Source organism: Macrotis lagotis, chromosome 7 (assembly GCF_037893015.1).
Source record: "Macrotis lagotis isolate mMagLag1 chromosome 7, bilby.v1.9.chrom.fasta, whole genome shotgun sequence".
Lineage (NCBI taxonomy): Eukaryota > Metazoa > Chordata > Mammalia > Peramelemorphia > Peramelidae > Macrotis > Macrotis lagotis.
The window spans coordinates 22,023,316-22,048,599 of NC_133664.1; the positions used below are offsets into that span (position 1 = coordinate 22,023,316).

Sequence of the window (25,284 nt, forward strand, 5' to 3'; positions counted from 1 at the left end):
AGCCGCCCCAATACTGTGCATTTTTAAAAGCACCATTCTGAAAAGGAATAAGTAGGCTTCCCAAGGGGTCCAGGACCCAAGAACAGTCTCAATGATCTCTCAACATGGGGTCTCCTATGAGTCATCTCTGACTCTGGCTGTCTCACTCTGTGGACCGCCCTCTCCTCTTCTCTGACAGCCACACAAATTTTAGCAATGTATATCTATCATTGATTCTCCTCTGGTCCGAATGATCCCTTTTTTCATTGGGTCATGGGCTATTTAGCTAACAATGGCCTTCAAGGTCCTTTACCTAACTCCCTGATGTTACAGGTAAGGAAACTGAGGCTAGAGAGGAGGAAGAAACCAGGGAAGTAAGTAGGGGAGCTGCTCTTCAAGTCTAAGACGTCATGAGGAGGATGGATTTGTTTCAGAGGTCCTGGATGAGGGATCCTTACCAGCTGTGTGCTTGTTGAGAAATCCTTTTACCTTTGGTTTTCGAGGGTTTGTGTTCAGTAACTCAGTATCTGATTCTTGTCTAGGCTTTTTTTTAGGTATTTTTGGCAAGGCAATGGGGTTAAGTGGCTTGCTCAAGGCCACACAGCTAGGTAATTATTAAGTGTCTGAGACCAGATTTGAACTCAGGTCCTCCTGACTCCAAGGCCGGTGCTCTATCCACTGCACCACCTAACTGCCCCAAGTATCTGATTCTTTATGACTCCCTAGACAGCATGCCAGGCCCTCCTATCCTCTGCCACCCTTTAAAATCTGGCCAACCTCATTTTTGTTGTTTCCATGAAACCTTCCAACCATCTCATCTTCTACTATGCCCTTTTCTTTTTGCCTTCAATCTTTCCCAACATCAAGATCTTTTCCAAGTAGTCCCATCTTCTCATGGGGCAAAAATACAAACTCCAATATTTAATATCCTAGTGAATAGCCTGAATTAATTTAAATATTGATTGATTTGATCTTACTGTCCAAGAAACTTTGAAAGGTCCTCTCCATCACTGCAACCCCAAAGTTTAGATTTTGCTCTAATTTTCTTGATCAGAGGCCTCTACAATATTCCCAAGTGAGGCCCGAACCAGATGAAAACATAATGGAGAAATATTTAACAAAATAAATAAAAATTAAGCATAAAATTCTTACACATAACTATGTTTTTGTACACACATCCCTAATAGAATATGTGTTGATACATGATACTTTAAATTGAATTTGGTTATTTCCTCATTCTTACTGAATAAAATCATATATATGCTATATATGTATGCATATAATATATATGAACTTATATCTACATCTCTCTGCCTGCATCTCTCTCCTCTTTATCCTTCTTTGTTCAGAATTGTTTCCTTCCTCTTTAAGTCATCCCTAAGCTGTGATAGGAGAGTAATTTGGGAAGATTTGCATCTCCACATGGTAGCATTTTAAGAGTTTGTAGGAGGAGAGGAATTGGGAAACTGGTGCATCTTCCAGAATCAATTTGCATGATGCCATTAGAGTGTGATGGGCGGGCGCCTACCAGGTGAGCTCGTTGGCAGTCACCAAATAAAGAGAGGGAAGAATTTCCAGATGGAAAAGTCCCAGATGTGATGAACGTGTCTCTGTTCTTCCTGCTGGTCACACTAGGACTTGTTCCTTGGTGGGCTTGTGAGAGCAGAGAGACCCAGGTCTCAGGAAGGGCACCTCAAGGAAGGACCAGAGAAGGAGGATTTGAGAGCTGGAAGAGACCTTTGTGGTGGGTGTAGAAGTAGAAAATGGCAGCTCCATGAAGCAACTCTAGTCAAATTAGCCTTCCTTTAATATGATTAATAATAATAATAATAATAATAATCAATAATGCTTATCACATTAACATGAGAACAAGCCTTCATCACTCAGAACAGGCTGGGACAAAAGTCCTCCAGGAGGAGAAGGCACAGAAGGCTTTCAATGTTCATGGGGGCACAGGATTGCTACCCTTTTAGAATCAGAAATCTTCCAGAATAGCAAAGTAAAATGTAGCAGAGAGGATCCAGCTATTAGGAGAGATCTGAGGAGGGGGAGAGAATGCTCCTAGTTGGGTAGATCAGGGAAGGCTTCTTGGAGGATTTGGCCCTGAACTAGACCTTGAAGACCAAGGATGAGCAATTGCAGCTTAGATCCTCATGACACTCTTAGGAGAGGCAGGGATTGGAGTTTCTTGTCTTTTTAAAAAAAAATGATTTATTTAAGGCAATAGGGTTAAGTGACTTTCCCAAGGTTACACAACTAGGCAATTCTTAAGGGTCTGAGATCGGATTTGAACTCAGGTCCTCCTGACTACAGGGTTGATGCTCTGTCCACGGCACCACCTAGCTGCCCCATGACTGGAACTTCTTAAGCAGAGGGGTCTGGCACTGTACAGTCAGCTTGGTTATTGTTTTAGGGAAACCATGTGGGCAGAGGCCAGATTGAGTGAGAAGACTTGACTTGGGGTAGGGAGACTGATTAGGAGATGTCTGAGTAGTCAAGAGATGTTGAAGGCTTGAGCCATGATGGAACCCATGAAGTAGAAAGGAGAAATGGGTCATGTGGTTATTGTTTTTGTTTATTGTTGTGTTATCTGACTCCTCATGACCCCATTTGGGGTTTTTATGGCAAAGATATTGAAGTTGTTTACTATTTCCTTCTCCAGCTCATTTTACAGATGAGGAAACTTGAGGCATACAGGGTAAAGTGACTTGTCCAAGATCACACAGCTAGGAAGTATCTCAAGGCCAGATTTTAAGTCAGGAAATGAGTCTTCTTGACTCCAAGCTTGAGGCAACACCTAGCTGCCCTTGATTCCCAAGGGTATGACCAAATGTTGTATCTGATGTCTCATTGAGTGGTCTTGCCAATGGTTCCAAATCACCAGATTCTCTCAGTGGGCAGGGGGTCTACTTTCAAGAGGCATACTGAAAGGTCCCTACTGGAGTCTAAACGTCTCATTTTTAATCCTGTTCTTCACTTCTCTGGAGAAAAAAATCCATTTTATTTTCGGAAGCAATTAACCTCTGCCTTGGTCAGGGCATCTCAGTCATTTCTTTAGTCCAGTCCAGTTGCCAAGCATTTATTAAGCTCCCAACAGGTACTGCTGCTCCAACAGGACTGTACCTACCCTCTGGGAACTTTTAGTTGAATGGGGGTCACCAGATCTATCTAGACCACAAAGTATAAAGAGGATAGAGACTGGATAAATTATAGATCATCTCAGAGGGATCCTTCCATGACCACATTGAGCCTCTGAGAGAAGGTCCTCACCACAAAGTAACTGAACATTGGAGGCAGGATTTGAGTCCGGTTCTTAGCAATCCAGAATCCCTCATTTTGCCCACTGCTCTCAGTCAAATTACAGAATCAGCAAGTATTTATTAAATGTCTCCTAGGCTCTGAGGAGGCAGCTATAATAAATGAAAGAATCTCTGCCTTCAAGGAGGGGCAGGGAAAGACATCCACCAGCACAGGCTGTCTCCAAAGTCTTAGTGTGGTAAGCTTTCAAAAAACTGTCCCGAGACTTTTGTGACCCATCTATAGAATGAATACAAAATTTATAATTTGTTGTTTTTAAGAATTAGTGAAAAAACATGAATGTTTTCTTTAAGTAGACATACTGTTACATTCTATAGGTCAGAGACTTTTTTTGTGAGGTGTGTGTGGGGTCTTTGTATGCTCCAGGACCTGGAACATGTCAGATGTTTAATAACTGCTTGTTGATTGATTCCTGTACCTTCCCCTGTGGCCCCCACACTCTGCCAAAAAACCCTACATGGTGAGCCCATTATGAATGGTGGAAAGGCCCAAGGTTAGAATTAACAAGTCAGTTTCTAATGGGAAAATCATTGAGTACACCCATATTCTGGATATCTTAAATTGAATTTGTCTATTTTCTGATTCTCACTAAAAAAAATCGGTACTATCCATTGAATAATGAATTTTGCGAACAAAGCCTGTGCTTGCAGTTGGTGGTTGTCAGGGATTGTGTTCTCAGACAGAGGTCTGTGCCTCTAATTACCTGGCCTGGGATGAGGGTGAATCTTTCAGCTCCTTCTCAACTCTGGACTGGGAGCATCCAAGGAGAAAGCCAAGAGAGGTTGCTGAGCTTTGTTTGCTTGGGGACTTTGGACCCACAGGTCTAGGAAGGGCTGGTGCAGTTTAATGAGCTGCAGAAGGCTGGGGTCTGCTCCCAATGAGGGTCATTCTGTGGATGGGGAAACGGCACTCTTGCTTCTCTCCCTTCTTATTAGGAAACATATTGTAAGCATCCTCATTTGATATCTCTCTGGCCATGACTATTTTTCCTTTAATTTTGGTTTTCCCCACCAAAGATGTGGTGATTCCACTCAGTCAGTAATGGGCTAGATTTTGAGGTTGTTTTCTTTCTTTTCACTGGCATTGTAACTTCCCTGTGCCAGCCATGCAGCTATGCCAGCAGAGCTGTCATCACGCTGACATGAAATACAGGTCAGGGTGGAAACGGTCACTTAGGAAATCAAGTAACAGCCGGCACTTAATCAATTTGACTGTTTTCAGGGCAAGAATGCTGAACTACCCTTCTTTCAAATTTATTTTTGCTAAGGATTTTGATTGCTTGTCCTTGCTTGAGAATAAACTGGAGGGTATTTTACACTTGTGGCCTAGACCCCATTATCAGTCTTTAGAGGTCTGTAGACCCTTTCTCAGAATGAAGGTTTGAAATGTATAAAATAAAATATACAGAATTACAAAGGAAACCAATGATGCTGGTAGTCTGTAGACAGGAAGTCTGTGTTGATGTGATTTTGAAATCCTGATGAGGGCAAACCATATTTTGAGATATCTGTGATGTGATGTGAAAATATTGAGTATTTCTGTTGGTGATAATGTCAGAGTTGTTAGTCATAATACCACTGGGGCTTGTGCCAATGCTCATTATCTAAGGAAATGCCAAATTTCAGTTAGAGGTTAGTAAAAATAAAGACATCTTTTTTTTTTTACCCCTTGAACTCTACCAGAGACCCTTGAGTTAAGAACCCTGGATAAGTTATCCATTATAATTATATTATTCTATAATTATAGCATATAGCATTATAAACATAGCATGGGCATTATAGCATATAGTGAGTAGAGTATGAACTTTGAGTCAGGGAGTACTGAGTTTGAGATCTGCAGCAGACTCTTCTACTTATGTTGTTTCCTTAGATTTAGCAACTAAGTCATAGACAATTCTACATTGCTGGCAAGCATTCTTGCTCCTGCTGATATCACAATCTTTGTAAGTTCCTTTATATATAAATTGTGTAGATATCACATGTGCACGTGCATATATGTTTATTTGCATGTACAATGCACCATGTAATTATGCACATAACCTCCACACATGTATATATATATGTATATACACACATGTGAACATGCATGCATATGGGTGTTCCCCTCTACTCTGGTGGGGAAGTTGTTGAGTCCTTTTTGGTGCTGCTCATCCACCTTTGGAGTCTACTCACCTGTGGCTTCAAGAAACTATAGCATGGGCAAGAACCGTACCCCAGTAAACCATCTTGGCAGAAGGGTTAAGCCAGGTTGAGGGTAACCAATGTATCAAAAACTTTTTGGTGACTTGGAGGGTGTGTTAAGGCTTTCCTTGGAGGAATGAACAGTTGAAAGAAATTAGTTCCAATGTCCATGAAGGCAATTGAAGCAAAGGCTGTGGAGCACCTAGAGCTTGGTCAGAGATTCAAAACTCCAAGGTCACCCACTGCATCCCTAGCATTGATAGTTGTCTTGACTTTTGGTCCTGCCACTGGACTTCAAAGGCTCAGGAACAGAGAGTAAGGCTGAGGATCTTGTGCAACTCTGCCTCAGTTAAATCCAATTCAGGGACAAATTAAAACATCACCCCATGATGTCATTGATCCTCTTTGAAAATGAAGGACAAACAAAAATGTGTGTGCAAACATATATAAAAAATATATGTTTATATATTTATAGATACAAACATCTCTTTAGTTGGTTGGGCGATGTATTTCAATCTCTCAAGCTGTAATTGTAGCCCCTTCCCACCTTTTTATTCCATCCTGTGCAGTTGTGGGTATTCTGACCAGTCATCCCTTTTATAGCTTCACAAGAGGCCCTGATCAGTTGGCCAGATCCATGACTTGAAGATATGCCACATCCATGGCCATTGTGATAACTGGCCAATGCACGTTGGACACTTATATAATAAGAACCTCAGGATGACAGAAAGCATTACTCACTTTCTGAATGTGACATGCCTGTCCTCTTCCTCTTCTTGATTGCGGGCTCTGCTCATTGTCCATGCACAATATCTGCCTGATTTTCATCAAGGACACCACAGATACGTCGTGCACAAATCATGCTTGTAGCTTATGATAATGTTAAGAGATCCTGAGCCCCCAAGATGTTGAAGGGAAAGTTCCCTGAAGGATTTAGTGGATGTCTGTGGACTAGATTTTCACAGGATTGGAAGGTGTGGATGGATTGTCTTCATCACTGATATCAAAGATACATTAAAGCACTTCCACGTCTCATATTTTTTCTACTTTTTAGGAATGTTCTCCATTTGGAAGTATCTTAGAAGTCACCCTCCAGTATGAATAGGATTTGGTCAAGTCCAGTCATTTCCACTGACTTCAACTTAAATACTATTTGCATTTCCTCCTAGAATAGCCAACCTATTACATCACTTTTATGGACAATAAAACTGGATTTCTGGATAAACAATCAATAAAACCTATTATACTTTGCATCTCTTTATTTCATCTAGAAATGCTCTTGGGTTCTGGCTCAAGTTCCCAACTCTTCCCATCTTTTCACAGATCCATTTCACCCCTTTACATCTTTTAGACAATTTGGATCCTGGTGATATTTTACAAATGTGCTCACATTGGTGTGATCCTTGGTATTGGCAGTGCAAGGCAGACTCTGTGAACCATATCATGATAATTTGTATGTTGGTTACAAGGAATGGTGCTTGTTAAAAAGTCAGTGTTTTATTTCTGTGTTTCTGAACTAGTTCCTTACTTCAGGAGGGTAACTGTAACAGCACATAGTATCTTTGTTTTTTTTAATTTTTGCAAGGCAATGGGGTTAATCGGCTTGGCCAAGATCACACAACTAGGTATTTATTAAGTGTCTGAGGCTGGATTTGAATTCAGGTCCTCCTGACTCCAGGGCTGGTGCTCTATCCACTGCACCACCTAGCCGCCCCCACACAGTATCTTCTTACCTTTTTCCTTTGATAACTGGTCACTGTGATTCTGAAATGACTCTTGTTCCTGATCAGTTGCTTCCTTTCAGTTCAACCCATTTCCTTTCTGGGATACTCAGTGTTCACCTTCAGCTCCTCTTGTAGCAAATGTCGATGATAGGCAGATGTGAGGCCTTGGATAATTTATAAATCTTTAGCATTCTTTTTTTTTCCTTCTGAATCTCTCTGACCATGTTTTCCAATTTGATTTTTGCTTTTACTCTCTTCTTTCCCTTATTGTTTTGCATCAAAGTTGCTGACTCTTGTGGTATCTTTTGACTTGGTTTGGAGGTCCTGGTGATGTTTTCTGTTAGTGAATCAAGCTTGATGAACCGCTTCCATGAATGTGTCCTCCAGTGTTTGATCCACTTGAGCTTTGAACAAAGACTCACATTTTGAATATCATCCTAAAATGACCTACTTTTAGAGTCATTTCTTTCATTGCAGAAACAAATGAAGGTCCCAAAAAGGACCTATTTTGTGTTTTTATACAGTTTGATATTTTTATATGTTTGGTTCTTCGTCACCAATACCAGCTAAAAACCTCAGAATATTACAATTCTTGCTGTCACTGGATTCTGTCCTTCAAAGGAAGAGGAGTGAAGAGAGTGGCTATGGAAATCTGCTTCCTGCCTAACACAGTGAGTAAGAGTTTGCTATAGCTGAGTGAGCCGTGGTCAGTGTTGGCTCCTTTGTTCTCTTGTGGAGACAGTAGAGAGATGCGGGGTCCCAGATTTAGAGCAACTTTAAGGGAACTTTTAAAGTCAGTTGGTCCTCGACCCCCCACTTTTGCAGATGAGACCAAGTCCAAGAGTATCTATGGGGCATGCCCATGGTCACCCAGTTGATGATTTGACAAAGATGAGATTTGACTTGGGTTCATGATTTCACATCCAAACCCTTTTGTGGATTATTTGTTTGTTTTGCCAGTGGAGACTGTTGTTTCAGTGATGGTAGAGGAAGTGCTGATAGGAAGGCCATGGTGGTGCTGTGGTGAAGGTATATTACCTATGTATATGTAACACAGGCTACTTAGTGATAACTTGCTTTTTTTCCCCTTTGCTCTGTTTGTGCCATTCTATTTGCATTCTCCCCTAGAGAAAGTTAGAAAGAAATCTGGGATATTTCATTTTTATGTATAATTATGCAAATCAGTTCCTTTCTTCCTCTCCCCCTCCAGGCTGCTTGAGTCTCTAGCACCCCAATAGAGTAGTGCCAAGCAAACATGGGAATCTGATTGGCATTGGGGGTCGAGGGTGGCTGGGGGGGGTGAAGGCAGCCTAGTCATTACTAGACTGAAAGCTGGGGCTCTGCTTATTGCCATTTGGGTAGAGGGGGTGAGGGGTCCTGGTTTCTTGGAAATCCTCCTGGAGGGTGGGCATCAAGGTCTGTCAGAATAACTACATTTCCTGGCTTTTCTCTGCCCCAGATTGAAGCTAACAAGCCTTGCTCTTTGTTGCATCCATCTTTGGACACCAAAAGAAGATAATAACAGAGAAGGACCTTGACTCCCTGCCTTCAGGCTCTATTTTCTGGCTTCAGAATGAAATTTGTACCCATTCCTTCTGAATCCCCTTTGGTGAAACATCTGGGAGAGTCTTAATTTCTCCCTTAATGAGTTATGGATACTTGATCATGAGATAATAATTGATTTGCTTTTCAGTGTTACTGGGGCTGTTAAGGGGGGCTTATTGGTAAAATACTTCCTTTTCTTAGGAGAGAATATTAACACCCTGGTGATCTCTTTCTACAGGTACTTCATGCTGGATTTTGAGTCTGGGATTTTGCAGTATTTTGTGAATGAACAAAGTAAGAACCAGAAGCCCCGAGGAGCCCTGTCTTTAGCTGGAGCCATTGTGACCCTGAGTGACGAAGCCCCCCACATGTTGGTAGTGTACTCTGCTAACGGAGAGGTGTACAAATTGAGAGGTATGACTATCTGTCTCACTGAGACTTTCCACCCTGTCATTGGAGTCGCCATTGTGATGATCATCCCTTGGATGGGCCCTGGGGTGAGGGCTGTGGTCCCCAGCTCTGCTTGTCTCTTGTAGCTGCCCCTCACCCCCCTGCTTCTTTTCCCCACCAGAGTCAGAGAGATAAAGAAATGGGAAGGATGGAGGCAGGTGACTTCGATTCCCCTATTCTAATCACAAGATTGTAAGAAGGAATCACTTGGAAAGACTCAAGAAATCAGATCAAGGCAATAGTAAGCCACGATACCAGAGGACTGATGATGAAGCATGCCACCCACCTAAGCTAGAGAGTGGGTGCAGGCAGAGACATACATTTACAGACACTGGCACTGAGGAAATTTGTTTTATTTGGCTGTATACATTTGCTACAAAGGTGGTTTTTTTCCCTTCTTTCTAATTGAGGGGAAAAATTGAAATGAAAAAAGGAATTTACTCCATAAAGAGTAAGCCACCTTATTCTTTTTTTTTTTTTAAGTTTTTGCAAGGCAATGGGGTTAAGTGGCTTGCCTAAGGCCACACAGCTGGGTAATTATTAAGTGTCTGAGGTCTAATTTGAACTCAGGTCCTCCTGACTCCAGGGCCAGTGCTCTATCCACTGTGCCACCTAGCTGCCCCATAAGCCACCTTATTCTTATGATTTTATTTGTTCTCATTTATATTCTTTAGGGTTTGAAGAATCCTCAATTTATTGCATTCCTTTAGAGCAGGAGTTCTCAGACTGGAGTTAATGAGGCCCTGGAGTCTGTGGTTACATTTCTGTGAGTTTGTGAATTTTGAAGGGGGCACTATTACATTTTTATTTTCACCATCTTAATGAAATTTAGTTTTTCATTGAATTGTGAATCTAAAAATCCCATTAACCTGAGAAGGAAGTGGGGAAGGGAATAAGTGTGTGGACACCATTAGACTATTTGATTCCTTCAACTTTGCGAGATAGGTGCTGTTACCTTTGTCCATTTTACAGTTGAAGAAACTGAGGCAATGAATGATTTGCCCAGGGTCATGCAGCTGGTGTCAGAGACTAGGGTCTGCAGCCTTTACTGGATTACCCCAGCAATCCACACTACAAAAAACGGTTTGAATCACCTGTTCTTGAGCATCCTGAGAGGTTCTTCCCCGCTGGGAAGGGGTGCGTCCTTTGTCTCATTCCTCTGAAATCATTCTCTGTGAGACCTCCACCAAGCTCTGCATTCAGGATTTAGATGGAGTTTTGCCCACACTTCTTAACTCAGACTAGCAAACTTGGTAAGGAGGTGTCTAGGTGCTGGGGACCCAAGACGAAACAAAAAGCAACTCCAGCCGTCAAGAACCATTGATCCTGTTGGCCAGGTTGAGCAAATGTCCTCGAATCAGTCTCTGGGAATGGGTGGCATCCCAAGTGGCACAGTCCTGCACTCTCACTGTTTTTTATCTCTCCTCATCCAGGCTATTTCCCTTCCCCCCACCCAGGCTGCAGAAGCTACCAGATGCCCCGTCTCTTGGGTGCACTCTTCCCCACCTCCCCTCTACTAGACCCCTTCAGAGCCCCGGCTGGTAGCATTGGCACCCTCTCCTGACTCCAGGGCCGGTAATTTGGTAATCCTGGTCACAAAATGGAAAAATGATGGAAGAGTTCCAGACTGCTCTTCTAGAAATTAATGATGTCAGTAATGATAGTTCCTGTTAATATGGCACTGTGCTACCTAGCTGCCCCCCATTGGCACCCCCTCAAAACCCATTTTACTGCCTTTTACTGTACTTGTGTCCAAGAGAGTATAAGCCCCTCAGGGGCAAGGGAAGTTTGCTTTCTGCTCAACAGCAAGAGATGAGAAAATGTTGAGTTTGTTTGTCCAGTGCTGGTCATTATCCTGTTCTCCTAGCCAGGAGATGTGGAGTATTCCGATCTTGGTGGCAGATAGTGGCGGGGGGGAACAAGAGAACCTAGTTACTTTGGTATCTTAGTCCATTTATTTGTTCACTGTTGTGCTGCCAGTCAACCAGAGTGGGTTATTAAGTGAGCATCCCTCATTTTACAGATGAAGAAACTGAGGCTCAATGAGGTTAAGTAACTGCAGTCACTCACTAGCCTAAGAATTTGAACCTGATTGCTCACCCTGGGTTCTTTCCGCTCCATTGTTCTGCCTGCCAGAAAGTAGTTAATGTCTTTTATTATCTGCTTAAAAATCATATTTCTAGGAGCAGCTCCATAAAGCCATCAAAAACCTATAAAATAAAAATGGGTGCAGTTACAGAAGCAAGGGTGAAGCCTCTGTTTGGAGGGAAGGCTGGTGAGATGAATACATTTCTCTGAGATTCATGCGGCATCCCCTCTGGCTGCCGAGATTTATATGATCTTGGGCAGTGCCAGCTGGTTTATTACTAAATAAATTGTCAGAGCAGAAACAATAGGTGGAAAAACTTGCCGGCACTTATTCCTGCCTGTGGTTTATAAAACTAAAATGACAAAGCAAAGCTGCACGTGAGCAAAACCCAATCGATTTGACAAGAGAGCAGGCACGTTCTTGCCTCTAGTTATTAACAGACCATCATTATTAAAGCCTCATTTATTAACTTATTAACTTTGCATTCAAAGCTGTGTGAAATAGGCACAGGATCAGAATGTGGGACACGCCCAGCCAGTGGACTTTGGCAGTCCTTTGTGGTCCAGAAGTATGAGGGATCAGATCTTGTTGAAATGTGTCTTTGGGGTCACCAGCAGGCAGGAGAGGAATTTGTAAACAATTCTTCCCCAACTTTTCATTGAATCCTTATCAGATGCTAGGGATTTCTTCTTGCTGTTCAGTTGCTTTTCGGTTATGGCCTACTCTTTGTGACCCTATTTGAGGTTTTCTTGGCAAAAGATACCAGAGTAGTTGGCTATTTCCTTCTCTAGCTCATTTTACAATTAAGGAAACTGAGGCAGAGAGGGTGAAGTGACTCGCCCAGGGACACACACCTAGTAAGTGTCTTAGGCTGAATTAGAATTCAGGTCTTCCCAACTGCTCTAACCAACGCATAGTCATAAAAGGAAATGCCCTTTCCTGCCCACAAGGAGTTTAAACCCTTATCAGGAGATATCTCATGTAAAATAAGGTATATATGAAATGAGAAAAATAAATCCAAGATAATTTTTTTTATTTAAGGCAATGAGATTAAGTGATTTGCCCAAGGTCACACAGCTAGGCAATTATTAAGTGTCTGAGGTCGGATTTGAACTCAAGTCTTCCTGACTCCAGGGCCAGTGCTCTATTCACTGCGCCACCTAGCTGCCCCAAGATAACTTTTGATGGGAGATGCTTGGCAGGGAGGATCAAGAAAAGGGATGAGTTTGAAGGAAAGTAGGGTTTTTTTTTAGGTTTTTGCAAGGCAAATGGGGTTAAGTGGCTTGCCCAAGGTCACACAGCTAGGTAATTATGAAGTGTCTGAGGCCGGATCTGAACCCAGGTACTCCTGACTCCAGGGCCAGTGTTTTATCCACTGCGCTACCTAGCCGCTCCGGAAAGTAGGTTTTCTAAGCCTTAGAGGGGAGGTAGGTCATCCCCTCCTGGATTTGTGCATCCCATTTGGATTTTGTGGATCCTTGAAAGAAAGATGTGGTGGACTGTGCACCATTTTCCTTTTCTGGATATTTGGTTGCTGGCACTGGGGTGCAGAAGACAGGGATGGATCTTGGTGTTTGAAGGAACCTCAGAGGCTGTCCAATTCATCTGACTTCCTGCCCTGGAGCTTGTAGTCTGTTCTGTCACCCATGGTCACTCCCGCTTTCCCTGGGGAGAGTGCCTGCTCTTGGCCATGAATTGTATCGGGAATTATTCTGGGACTGGGGACATTCTTGTGTCACAGATGCTCAATGGTGGGTCTGTGGGACGCCATTTTCAGCTGGTCTTTTAAGAATAATCAGCTAATTTGGTAATCCTGGTCACAAAATGGAAAAATGATGGAAGAATTCCAGACTGCTCTTCTAGAAGTTAATGATGTCAGTAATGATAGTTCATGTTAATACGGCACTCTAAGGACTGCAGAACATGTCCTGTATGTTGGCTCCTTTGAATATTCATTTAGTTGAAGGCCCCACATTGAGAGTCTGCTGCTCTTTAGCTGTGTGACCTTGGGCAAATCACAGGGCCAAGGCCTCAGTTTCCCTTTTTGTAAGATGACCTTCTAGGGTCACTTCTTGCTCTAAATCTATGGAGGGAATGGGGTCCAGGGTCCCTTATATCTCTGACTGAATCTGTGTTCCTATGACCACTGACTTCCATTCCAGTCCTAAGTCTTAGGTCATATGGAAGTCTTATAATAGCATTAATATTGCATATACACAATGTTTTGAATAGCAACAGTTCATCAGGATTTTTTGGGGGACTTGGTCTATTATATGGCCTGTACTTATCCCTAACATGATCATCAGTGTACACACCATAGGTTCAGGATGTTTCCAAGTCTGGGGACTGGAGGAGAGTCCTCCGATGGGCAAAATAACCCCAGAAGCTTATAGTCAGTTTGAACTTTTAATGGCCTTTTGCAATCATTTTGGGTTCTCTGAGGTTTTCTTTGTACTTTATCCTTTCCCAACTTAACAATAAAACTCCAAAGAATACATATTAAAATGGTAATTTAACCATAAGCTTATTTCGAAATGTTACTAACCCCACTGTATGGTGTGTGTTAGATAACAAAAGGCCTTATGAAGCTATGCTTTAAAACCTCGATTAGCCACACATGGTGAAGAAGCATTTTAAAATAAGTGCTCCTTTTCTTTCTCTCTTGCATTTTTAAAGGAGTAAAAATGATTCTTGGAAGATGAAGAAAAAGGTCAATTCCCCCCCACCCCACCCCCATGTGAGATATTTCAGGATGCATTTTTAATGTTTCATTTGGGAATTGTCTGTGAGCTCTCCGCTTGATGGGTTTGGGGGTATTGACTCCAGTCGATTGGTGTTTTGTTGCTGCTTCTAATAGCATCCCCCTCCCCTCCCTGCCTCAGGTGCTCTGGGGTGTGGTCCTTGCCAACTGTGTCTTTCCTTGTCCCTCTTTCAGCTTCTGATGCCAAGGAAAAGCAGTGTTGGGTGACTCAGCTCCAGAATTGTGCCAAGCACCACATGGAGATAAATTCCAAGGTAGGTGCCCATAGGTGAGGCAAAGGGGATTATGCTCTGGGTTATAAAAAGAGGAACCCAAGTGGATAAACTGAGAGAGGAGGTCCCTACCCCTCATCACTCTGCTGCAAAAGCATTCATATATGGAGGTCCCATATCCACAGAGGTTAAAGGAGAGACGTTTGGATTCTCCTTGGGGGTGATGAGTAGAGTGAAGGGAGACCCAAACTCTCCTTCAGGGTGCTGGGATGCAGGCAGCCTATGGGGACCGAACAGCCAATTTCCCAGCTTGTGTTAATTGCTCTATAATGGGATGACTCTCCCATTGAGATGTGCTAGTCAAAAGATTTATAGTCAAGCCCAGCTGCCATCATCATGGAGTGTCAAGTACAGCCTTTTCCAAAGTTGATGATTACACCCTTGCAGATGATGTTTATCCTTTAAATTTATTTTTTTTTCTTTTCCTTTTTTTCTTAATGGCAGTATCTTTGACTTAGAGACCCAGGTTAGCTGTATGACTGATATTCCCAAGCTTATGGTGAAAGGGAGTCTATGTATCATTTTAAAACAATTTAAATGTGAAGTCGGTTATGGGATCTATGTTTACTTGTTGAAGAATGAGGGTGGAAGGACAGGTTAATGAACGCTGGGTCAGTGTCGGTTGAAAGCTGGATCCATTAGCCGCCAGTTGATGAATCAATAGCCAGCCAAGGCTGGTTTCTGTTCTTTCTTTGCTTTGAGAACAGATGTAGCCCCCACGGACGGGTCACTCTCCACTCCAAGTGGTTCACTGTTGTTCCCTTTCTCTTTTCGCCTGCCAAGGGCCATGTGAAACATAACTTAAGTCTATTCCCTGGCCTGGGCCAGTTTCCTTCTGAGCACAGTACTACATGTGACTTTCTTCCCTGGAAACCTGCCTATTTTTGCTTCTTGTCTCTGAGATTTTTTTTTTGTTTCTCTGACCAATTTCATTCATTTGAAATTTGGGGGGAAAATCAGAGATTGTCTGCAGCTTGTGAAGCATTCCTCTTCTCATTTATCTCCTCCCTGTCTTTTATCTCCTTCCACAGGCAGACTTAAAAGTTGCATAGGTCAGGTTGTCTATACTTGGCAAGTGATTAAACATCAGGAATAAAGGAAATGTGGAAGATGAGTGGTTTCTGTCTGGACTACCAGGGTCATAGAGGAAGTTGGGAGGTAGGATGGTGGTAGTGGAGGAGGTCATTGCTTTAATATGCAGATAGTTCAGCTTTAGGATGTGTTGAGTTTGAGGTCTGTTCTACAAGGAGCTAGAGATTGGAAGATAAAGTCAAGGGAGATATGGAGGACAGGATGGATGGACTTTGCATTCATTGACTTGGAGGTGATAATGGAAGAGGAAGATGAACCAGGGAAGAAACATGGATGAGGAAGGGTCAGACAGTAAATGGAAGGTCAGGGAAGCCAAAAATGAAGTCATATTAATTCATCAGTGTCAAATGCTACAAAAAACATCCTCAACAGAGAGGTCTTTAGTAACCCTGGAGAAAAACCTTCTCAGTGTGTCAGAGGAATTGGAAGCTCCATTTGGGAGGTGCCATAAGTTTGAGCCAACTGTTTTACAAATGGCTTTTTTATGTGGTTGGAAGACTGGGAGTGATTCAAAAACAATCAAATCTGAATTGTTTTTAAAGGACAGTTAGAAATGTACCTAAGTTACTTCTGATTGGAAGGACCCTAACCCTCATGAAGTGCTCACTGGCCATTCTGGATTTTGTTCATTTAAGCAAACATTAATTAAACCCACCGGGCTAAGCATTTGGAGACAAAAAAGTCAAGTACATGTTGCCTGTTCTGAAGGAGCCACAGTCTAATGGAGGAGACTTTATGCAAACAATTATGTACCAACAAGTTCCAGATTGGAGGATTGGAAGATAATCTTACAGGGAAAGCAAGATGGAAAATGGAGATGGGAAAGACTTCTTGCAGAGTATTGTTCAGTCTCACAAGTATCCTTCTTGAGTGGAGGTTTCTATTGCTGTCTAATTAGAGGTAAAGTGCCCAGTCTTTGGAGGAGTTTAAATTGTTCCGCTATCAGAGGACCTCTGAATGGCAAGAACAGCCACTAACATTTATGCTGATGGTACTTCAGGTTTGCAAAATACATTTGTTCTTTCCTTTGATCATCACAGTGATCCTGGGAGTCAGGACCAGGAAAGGCAGCACGGTGGATGGGGTTGGTTCTGGACTTAGAATCAGCAAGATCTGGGTTTGTTTTCTATCTCAGATTTCTAATCCTGAGACCCTGACTAATCATTTAATTGTCCTGTGTCTCATAGTTGTCGTGTGTGTTTCAGTGTGTGTGTGTGTGTGTGTGTGTGTGTGTGTGTGTGTGTATATCACCAGGGTGGGGGTTGGGCTTCATGTCATCTAAAGTTCCTTCCAGATCTTAATCTAGGATCCTGTCCTAAAGGTGTTGCCCTCATTTTCTCAGAAGGTTGAGATTTGTACAGCTAAGCATTTGTGGTGAAATTCAAACTCAGTTCTTTGCACTGGAGCGCAGCATGGAAGTCCTGTTGTAATTTTTCATTTTGGGACATTAGGTGTCTGGAGGGTGCATGTCTAATCTGTATTTTGTTTGCACACAGTTTGTTTGCACATTGCTTGTTGCTTCCCCCATTAGACTGTGAGCTCCTTGGGGTAGGACTGTCTTTTGCCTTTTTTTATATTCCCAGGGCTTTGTATTATGTCTGATATGTAGTAGGTGCTTAATAAACGTTTCTTGGCTTGACTGGAGGGTAGTGCTGGCTGTTAGTAGAAGGGGGTGGGATTGTATGATTGGGGAGTCATTGGGCACCTGAAGGAATTCTTGTGGTGAAGGGAAGTAATATGATGGCTCATTGGTTGGGAATCTTGACCCTGATGTCCCCAGATGAGAGGGAATGATGCTAAAGGGGTCGTTGTCACTGTCCCTGACCCAGATAATTCTAGATTGAGATTGGTATTGCTGGATAGCTAGTAGCATGACCTAGTGTGGAGTGGACTGATTAGTATGGGACAACCCCATGTCAGTCTTCATTCTAATGGGAAAAAATAAAAACTACCGACTTTTAGCCTATAAGCCTAGAGGTCAAAGATTGACATCTTCCATTTTCCTCACCCTGTGCAACTCCCTGCTCGAACACTCCAGTTTGAGGCTTCACTAACAGTGCATTAATGTCCCTTCAGCATTGGGCATTCAAATTGTTCATCCCCATTGCCAGGATGATTGGTGGGAGACGAAATCTTAGAATTGCAATTGTTTTAATTTGCACATCTTATTTTCAGATTTGTTGAACTTTTTCATATAGTTGATGGTTTACATTTTTCCTTTTTTGAAAAATGGAATGCTCTTTCCATAGGATGCCAAAATACTTCCCCAAAATGCATTTTGTATGACTGTACATGTATAACCTATTTCAAATTTCTTACCAACTCGGGGAGAGAGGGAGAGAATTTTAGAACTCAGAATTTAACAAAAATGTTGAAAATTGTTTTTTTACATGCAATTGAGAAAAATAAAATATTATTTAAAAATCACGTCCCAAGGTAACATTTTCAGTTAACTAAAGTTTTAGTTATTTGATAGAGGAGAAAGAAGGATGCAAAACAACAAAATGTATTCTGTTATTTGTTCAATGATCTTAGCATGTCAATGAGAAATGCCTTTTGATTTGTTAGGACCCCTTTCAGTTCAGCAGGGACTAAAGTATTGATTGATCTTATTTAACCCCCTCTTTTATTTAGCCCCCTTACTATAGACCATTGAAGGTATTAAAATCACACTTTGGGAGCTATGTTCTCTAATTTTAGACTTATCACTAACTTAGTCATAAGAACAGTTTGTCTGAATGGATTCAATTTTGTTTTGTGTTTGCTTTGAAGGATATAAAAAATACAGAGGAATTATAATTGGCTTGCAAGGGTAAAGGGTATCTTCCAGGGAATTTTCCATGGTACTTTGTGTGGTAGCCCTATCCTCAGGGGTTCCAGTTTCAACTTATGCTAAAGGATGCATTTATTAGACCCACTGTCCTGGGTAGAAATTCTTTAGAGTGGAATGGATGGGACTGTACTTAATAAAATTCCCTATTAATAGAGTTAGACAGGTTTATTGGAGGATGGTAGTGTTCCCTCTCTTGCAACCTTTGAATTTTCTGATATTGGGCAATTTCACTTTCCTATTATACTAATTCAATGTCATCTTTCTTGTGGTATTTTTACAGATAATTACCTTTTGGGTATTAAAGGCTGAGTGTCAGGCATTGCCACTTAATGACCTAAATAAAATGCAATTCAAAAAAGACTGAATAAGCTTTTATTCAAATGATGAAGTTAGAGATTTTTCTTGTCTTTATAAAGTACCTCTAGATCATATGACTTCTTAAGCACTATTGTAAAAATCAGTTGTGCACAGGGGCAGCTAGGTGGCACAGTGGATAGAATACTGGCCCTGGAGTCTGGAGGACCTGAGTTCAAATCCAGCCTCAGATGCTTATTACCTAGCTGTGTGACCTTGGGCAAGTCAATTAATCCCATTGCCTTACAAAAACAAAAAAATAAACAAATCAGATGTGTGAACCACTCACTTAGAATGGGAATCTTGGAGGAGTCCATCAAGGCTTTCCATGAGTCTTAGGAATGCATTGCTCCTTTGGACTAAAAGAAAAGACATTGAAGGAGTTTACCTGGAGGATAATGAGTATAGTTTGGAAGTAAAGGGAGGAGAGTTCAGGACCTGTCTTTGTTCCTTATTAGCTGGGAGATCTTGAGTAAATGCTTTCTCCTGGTGGGGGTGGGGTGGGGGAGATGTTCTGTTGTTGTTTTTAACCTGTAAACTTTCTCTAATGAGAAACTTAATGAAGGCCTGCCTCCCCTCTGCAGCCAGGCTGAATTGCAACAGGAAATCCTTGGACCCTTGTGGGAAGCAGGTAGACCATTGACTTGGAGGAAGCAAATATACAGACTTGGAGGGAACAGGAAAGTGCCCATTCTCCATCAGAACCACAGATTTAAGGGGCAGCTAGGTAGCACTGTAGATAGAGCCATGGCCCTGGAGTCAAGAGGACCTGAGTTCAAATCTGCCTCAGACACCTAATAATTAGCTGTGTGACCTTGGGCAAGTCACTTTTTTTAAATTTATTTTTTTTTTAGGTTTTTGCAAGGCAAATGGGGTTAAGTGGCTTGCCCAAGGCCACACAGCTAGGTAATTATTAAGTGTCTGAGACCGGATTTGAACTCAGGTACTCCTGACTCCAGGGCCCGTGCTTTATCCACTGCGCCACCTAGCCACCCCTTTGGCCAAGTCACTTAACCCCATTGCCTTGCAAAAAAGCCAAAAAAAAAAAAGTACAGATTTAAGAGATGACATTGTCCAGGGAGTTCCTCTTTCTTTCTTCCCTGGGTTCGAGGAACAGTTTTCTTGAATTCTTTACCCGAGTTGCAAGCAGGTGTATCATCTCCTATGGCTGTGAACTATGGTGGCATTGCCTGTAATTCCATCAGGTTTACATCTTACTGTCGGTTTGTTCAGGAAAGCTCTGAGATTTCCCATTTCAATCCCCCTTGCATCCATCTTGTGATGTTCCATTATGGACAAACCTAACTTGACCTGTGAGAAATGGACTAACACGTTGCATATCTCCCTTCTTGGGCCTTGGGAGGGAAGAGGTCTGAAGTGGTTGTTATTGAGTTATTCAGTTGTGTCTGGCTCTTTATGACCCCGTTGACCGTCCTTTCCCTGGGATTTTCTTGGCAAAGATACTGGAGTGGTTTACTATTTCCTTCTATAGTGAATTAAGGGAAACAAAGGTTGAGTGACTTAACCAGAGTTTGGATTTGAACTTGGGTCTTGCTGGCTCCAGGTCTAATGCCCTGTCCACTGTCACCTAGCAATGAAAATTTCTCAAGTTTCACCCTCCATTTCTTTTGTCTTCCTTTGAAGAACAAAGCAACTAGACAAATAAAGGAAGGTAAGTAAAGGTTGGGGGGGGGGAAAGAAACTTGGTGAGCCATTAGCTGTAATTAGATAATTCCCATTCTGCTCATGGGGAAACTTCCTTTGGAGCTAGGGGAAGGCAGTGATGCACTAATTGCTGTTAAAGGCAGCAATGTGGACAGTATGGCAAGAAGAAGGGAAGGAAGCCTGCCATGATGAAATCAAGCCTTTCTTAGTCCAGGTAGCTGGCAGGGTGACCAGGGTAGTGAGACACAAGAGACCCAAAGGGGGGACTGAAGGGGAGGAAGGAGAACTTGGGCAAAGACCTACACAGAGACTATTTTGTCTACATTTCATCCAGAAGCCAAGAGCATCTCGTTGTGCCTAAGATACACAATGTCCTTCATCCTGGAGGGGAAGATGAAAGACCAAAGGAGGCCTTCTCTACTCTTTAGAGAGAAGGAAGGGATGTGGGGAAAAAAAATGGAAGAAAGGACTTCTGGGAGGGGAAAACAGATGAAAGCAGGCAGAGAGGAAGACTGATCTTGATTATGTTTAGGAATTACCCGCTTCTATCTCCTCTGCCCTGATTAGATCCCACCTGGAGGCCTGGCTTCAGTTCTGCTCGCCACCATTTTGTAATAGTATAGGAAGGACCAGTAGAGGGTAACTGGGGGTGAGGGAACTGAGGGTTGGGAAAACTGGAGACGATGACATTAGCAGAGAAGAAAGGAATTGAATGGTTCCCAAGATGCAGAATTTGTCTTAATGAAAGGAGAATCTTCCTTATGATTATAGCAAGTATAAAAGACTATCTTGGGTGATAATAATAGTAATGATGATGATAACAACAACAAAGATGATAATGATGATCATTTTCACATGTTTTAAGGTTTACAAAATTGCTTTATGTTCCATTTAATCACCACAACAAACCTGGGAAGAAGTTGCCATTATTACCTCCATTTTTTTTTATTTTTTATTTTTTATTTTGGTTTTTGCAAGGCAATGGGGTTAAGTGACTTGCCCAAGGTCACACAGCTTGGTAATTTTATGTCTGAGTTTGAACTTAAATTCAGGTTCTTCTGATTCCAGGGTTGGTGCCCTGAATGTGCACTACCTAGCTTCTCCATTTTATTGTTGAGGAAACTGAAGCAGGTGACTCTTAGAGACAGGAAGACTCATTTTCATGAGTTGAAATCTGACCTCAGACACTTAACTAGCTGTGTGACCCTGGATAAGTCACTTAACCTTATTTTTTTGTAGTTTCCTCAGCTACAAGTGAGCCAGAGAAGGAAATGATGAATCCCCCCTAGTATTCCCTTTTCCCATGAAGTCAGCAAGGTAAATTGACTTGTTTAAAGTTATGTATCTAGTGAATATCTGAAGTCAAATTGGATTTCAACTATTCCTGACTTCAGATCCAGGTTCTTGGACCTGTTCAAGTAGAAACTATTTATTTATTTAGGAGGATAATGTAGAGGAAATTCCTATACAGATAGGAGATAGATTTATTTCACAGACTTGAAGAGAAAATTCCTGCATAGATATTCTGCTAGATGATCTTAGTTCTTTTGTCAGTGATTTTTCCAAACTAAAAATTCATTTGAATTAACTACTTAAATTTATCTATTTATATTTATAGCTATGGCTATATTTATATGATATAGGTATATAAATACCTATGAGAAGGATTAACTCTTTTTTAATTTAATATTTTATTTGTTTTCCAATTATATACAATAGTAGTTTCTACCCATCATTTTCTGTAAGGGTTTGAATTTTACAGTCTTTTCTCCACCCCTCCCCTCCCTCCCCCATCCCTCCACAGAAGGCAATCTGTTAGTCTTTACATTATTTCCATGCTATTCATTGATAGAAATTGAATGTGTTGGGAAAATCATATCCTTGAGGAGAAAATAAAATATTAGACATAGCAAAATTATGTAGTCCATAAAACAATTTTTTTTTTAAAAAATGAAGGTAATAGATTTCAGTCTTTGTTTAAATTCCACAGTTCTTTCTCTGGATACAGATGGTATTCTCCATCGCAGAGAGCCCCAAACTGTCCCTGATTATTGCACTGATGGAATGAGGGAGTCTAATAAGATTGATCATCACCCCCATGTTGCTGTTAGGCTGTACAATGTTCTGGTTCTGCTCATTTCTCTCAGCATCAGTTCATGAAAATCTTTCCAGGAGAAGGTTTAACTCTTAAGGTACATATCAATCATTCACACCTTAGCATGAATTACTCTTACTATTCAGATTATTTTTATTCTCATACTTGAGATTATCTGTATATATTGTCCTGCTAAATATAATTATTGGAGACTTTTTCCTTTGTATCCCCAGAATCTAGCACAGTACCTTGAATGGAATGGATATTTAGTGCATGTTTGTCAAATAGAGAAACAGACAATTTAAAGGCTAGTAGGGCTATGGAAAGAGGGACAGTTTTAGAACTCAGAATTTATGGGTTTCTGGGAGGTTGCTGTAGGGCAGTTAAGTGGGCAGTGGATAGAATGCAGCATCTGGAGTCAAGAAGACTCATCTTCCTCAGTTCAGGTCTGTCCTCAAACACTTAATAGCTGTGTGACCCTGGACAAATCACTTCCCCTTATTTACCTCAGTTTCCTCATTTTTAAAATGAACAACAAACCATACCAGTATCTTTGCTAAGAAAACCCCATCTGGGGTCATGAAGAGATGGACATGACTTGCCAACATCAAAAAGAGGGTACACCTGATATCAGGAAGAGACGAGTTCAGACTTTGCACCAGCTGCTTCCTTTCTATGTGACTTGGAGCAGCTCACTTCATCTCTTTGTGACTAAGCTTTCTCATTTGTCAAATGAGGAAGTTGGACTTGAAGCCGGCCTCTGTGGTCCTTTCCAGCTCCAAATTGATGGTGCATTGATTTTCTAGGATGAGATGAGTTCTGGGCAGGAGATCAAACTGAAGAAACAGAAGCCATTTTAAATATGAAAACCTCCCAGGTGTATGAGACAGCCAGAGTTAGATCGGAGAGCATCAGTCCCCGAGTGGTGAGCACAGACAGGTACAAAGGTCTGAAAAACAAACTTGGCTTCATGGATGGTTTTTCCTGGGTCTAGTCCCTCTTCCCCAAGATGGTGTGGGATCCAAAGGCCGCAGAGGCCTCCTCCGGCTCCACCTGGGCTACTGTTGGCCAGTCTTTCTGGTTCTCCAGAAGTGTGAAATCTGGCCCATGTCCCAAGAAAGGGGGTTTCTCTCATGAAGGCAAAGTAGAAGGGGCAGAGGTCTCTGTAGTTGGACAAGGTGGCAGCTGAGTGATAGGGAGTGAGATTTGAAGCTTTAAAGAGAGTTGTTCCTTTGTTTCCATTATGTCCAACCCTTGTGACCCCAGGTGGGGTTTTCTTGGCAGATATCTTGGAGTGGTTTCTCATTTCCATCTCCAGCTCATTTGACAGATGAGGAAACTGAGGCAAACAGGGTAAAGTGACTTGGCCAGGTCACACAGTTAATAAGTGTCTGAGACAGGATTTGAACTTGGGAAGATACTCCAGGTCTGGCACTCTGATCACTATGGCACAACCTAGCCACCACAATAGGAGGGCAAAGGACTGATTTAGGATCTCCCAGTCAGAGGTACGACGCTGGAGTCTCTTTAAGGGATGAACTCTCCTTGCACATCAAGTGTTGGCACAAGCTTCCTAGGCCTCTTGCTTCAGCCTACCTCAGCACTTGGAAAGAGACCCCAATGGCTACATTAGATGATTTCTTTTTTGCTTCTACTGCCTGGCAGAAGATCCTGGAGGCATCTCCCCCTCTACCCCCCCCCCCCCCCAGTCCCTCCAAAGCCAGCCGCAGTTCCTGTGTGTGGATAGGTCTCCACTTCTCTATCAAGATCAGGGGTAGAGGGGGTTCTTGACCTATCCTCCAGGGACCTGTGGACAGATTTCTGGGTGGCTGGGAGCCTCAATAGGAAAAATAAATTACAGTTTTATTTCCATATAATTGGTTTCCTTTTCAATCTATGTACTTTATTTGGGGCATTTAAAACCATTATTCTGAGAAAATATATATAGGCTTTGGTGGATTGTGAAAGGGGTCTATCACCTACAAATGGTTGGGAATTTTAGATCAAATAAGGCCAGTCAGTAATGGTCTCTTCCATTTAATAATAATGATGATGGTGATGGTGATGCTAACTTTAGTCATTTATATTGTGCTATAAAGTAGCAAGAGTACCTTGTTACATTATTTGATTTGAGCTTCACAAATAACTGTTATTTTTCCATTTTAAAGATGAGAAAACTGAGTCTTGGAGAAGTAGGGGCTGCTAATAGATGTTTTGAGCAGGATTAAGAGGCCTTCCCTTTTCTGAGTGGGGGCTGTATGTATTTTCTCATCTTGCGGCAGGCAGAGTTTTTCCTGCACCCCCTCACTCTGGCAGTGAGCCCCAGGCCCGGTACTCTGCGGCCCTTTGTGAGAGGAGCCGTCCAGACGGGTGACAGCCCCATCCATCAAGCCGCTCGGCCCTCATTTATATGTCTCCCAATTAGATTTACAAATAGAAGCCGGAAAATGTTTCTCTGATGGTCTTGGTGGGGACCATTTCCCCGATGAACCTTGCTCCACTTGTACCAGGAGAGTATGTGTTTGGAGATGTGATGGATGGAGGCCTCCTGTCTTCAGCCCCCAGATTCTTTCCCAAACTGTGCCTCGCCTTCCAGTCATGACTTTGCATAGACTTTGATGCATGGCCCAGCTCTCATTTCTGCTGAAGAGGCTAATTCTGCCTTTACTTGGAGGTTCCCTGCCCTCCCCATTTTTCTGTATGTCTGTTTGACTGACATCTCTGAGAAGAGCTGAGACAAGAGTTTGCTGCTGTTGACGGAGCCTTGACTGCCCGGTAAGTGGCTTCCCTCCACCACCCGGTGGGGCAGTGCCAGGCAGGACTAGCTGCCTTCCTTGAAGCTGCCCAGCCGGGCCGGAGTCGGAGCCTGGTCCCTCCCAATGGGCTGCCGTGAGTCCTCCCTGGTGAGGACTGACACCTCCTCGTCA

General features: G+C 42.3%; 1 protein-coding gene across 1 annotated transcript in view; it reads left to right on the forward strand.

Annotated features, from left to right (window-relative positions):
- Window positions 1-25,284, forward strand: part of OSBPL10 (oxysterol binding protein like 10) — a 231,883-nt gene that overhangs the window by 62,406 nt on the left and 144,193 nt on the right. The window contains exons 2-3 of the mRNA XM_074195628.1: window positions 8,985-9,160; window positions 14,221-14,300. Of these exons, the coding sequence (XP_074051729.1) occupies window positions 8,992-9,160; window positions 14,221-14,300 (249 nt within the window). The 5' untranslated portion in view covers window positions 8,985-8,991. The remainder of the gene's footprint in view (window positions 1-8,984; window positions 9,161-14,220; window positions 14,301-25,284) is intronic.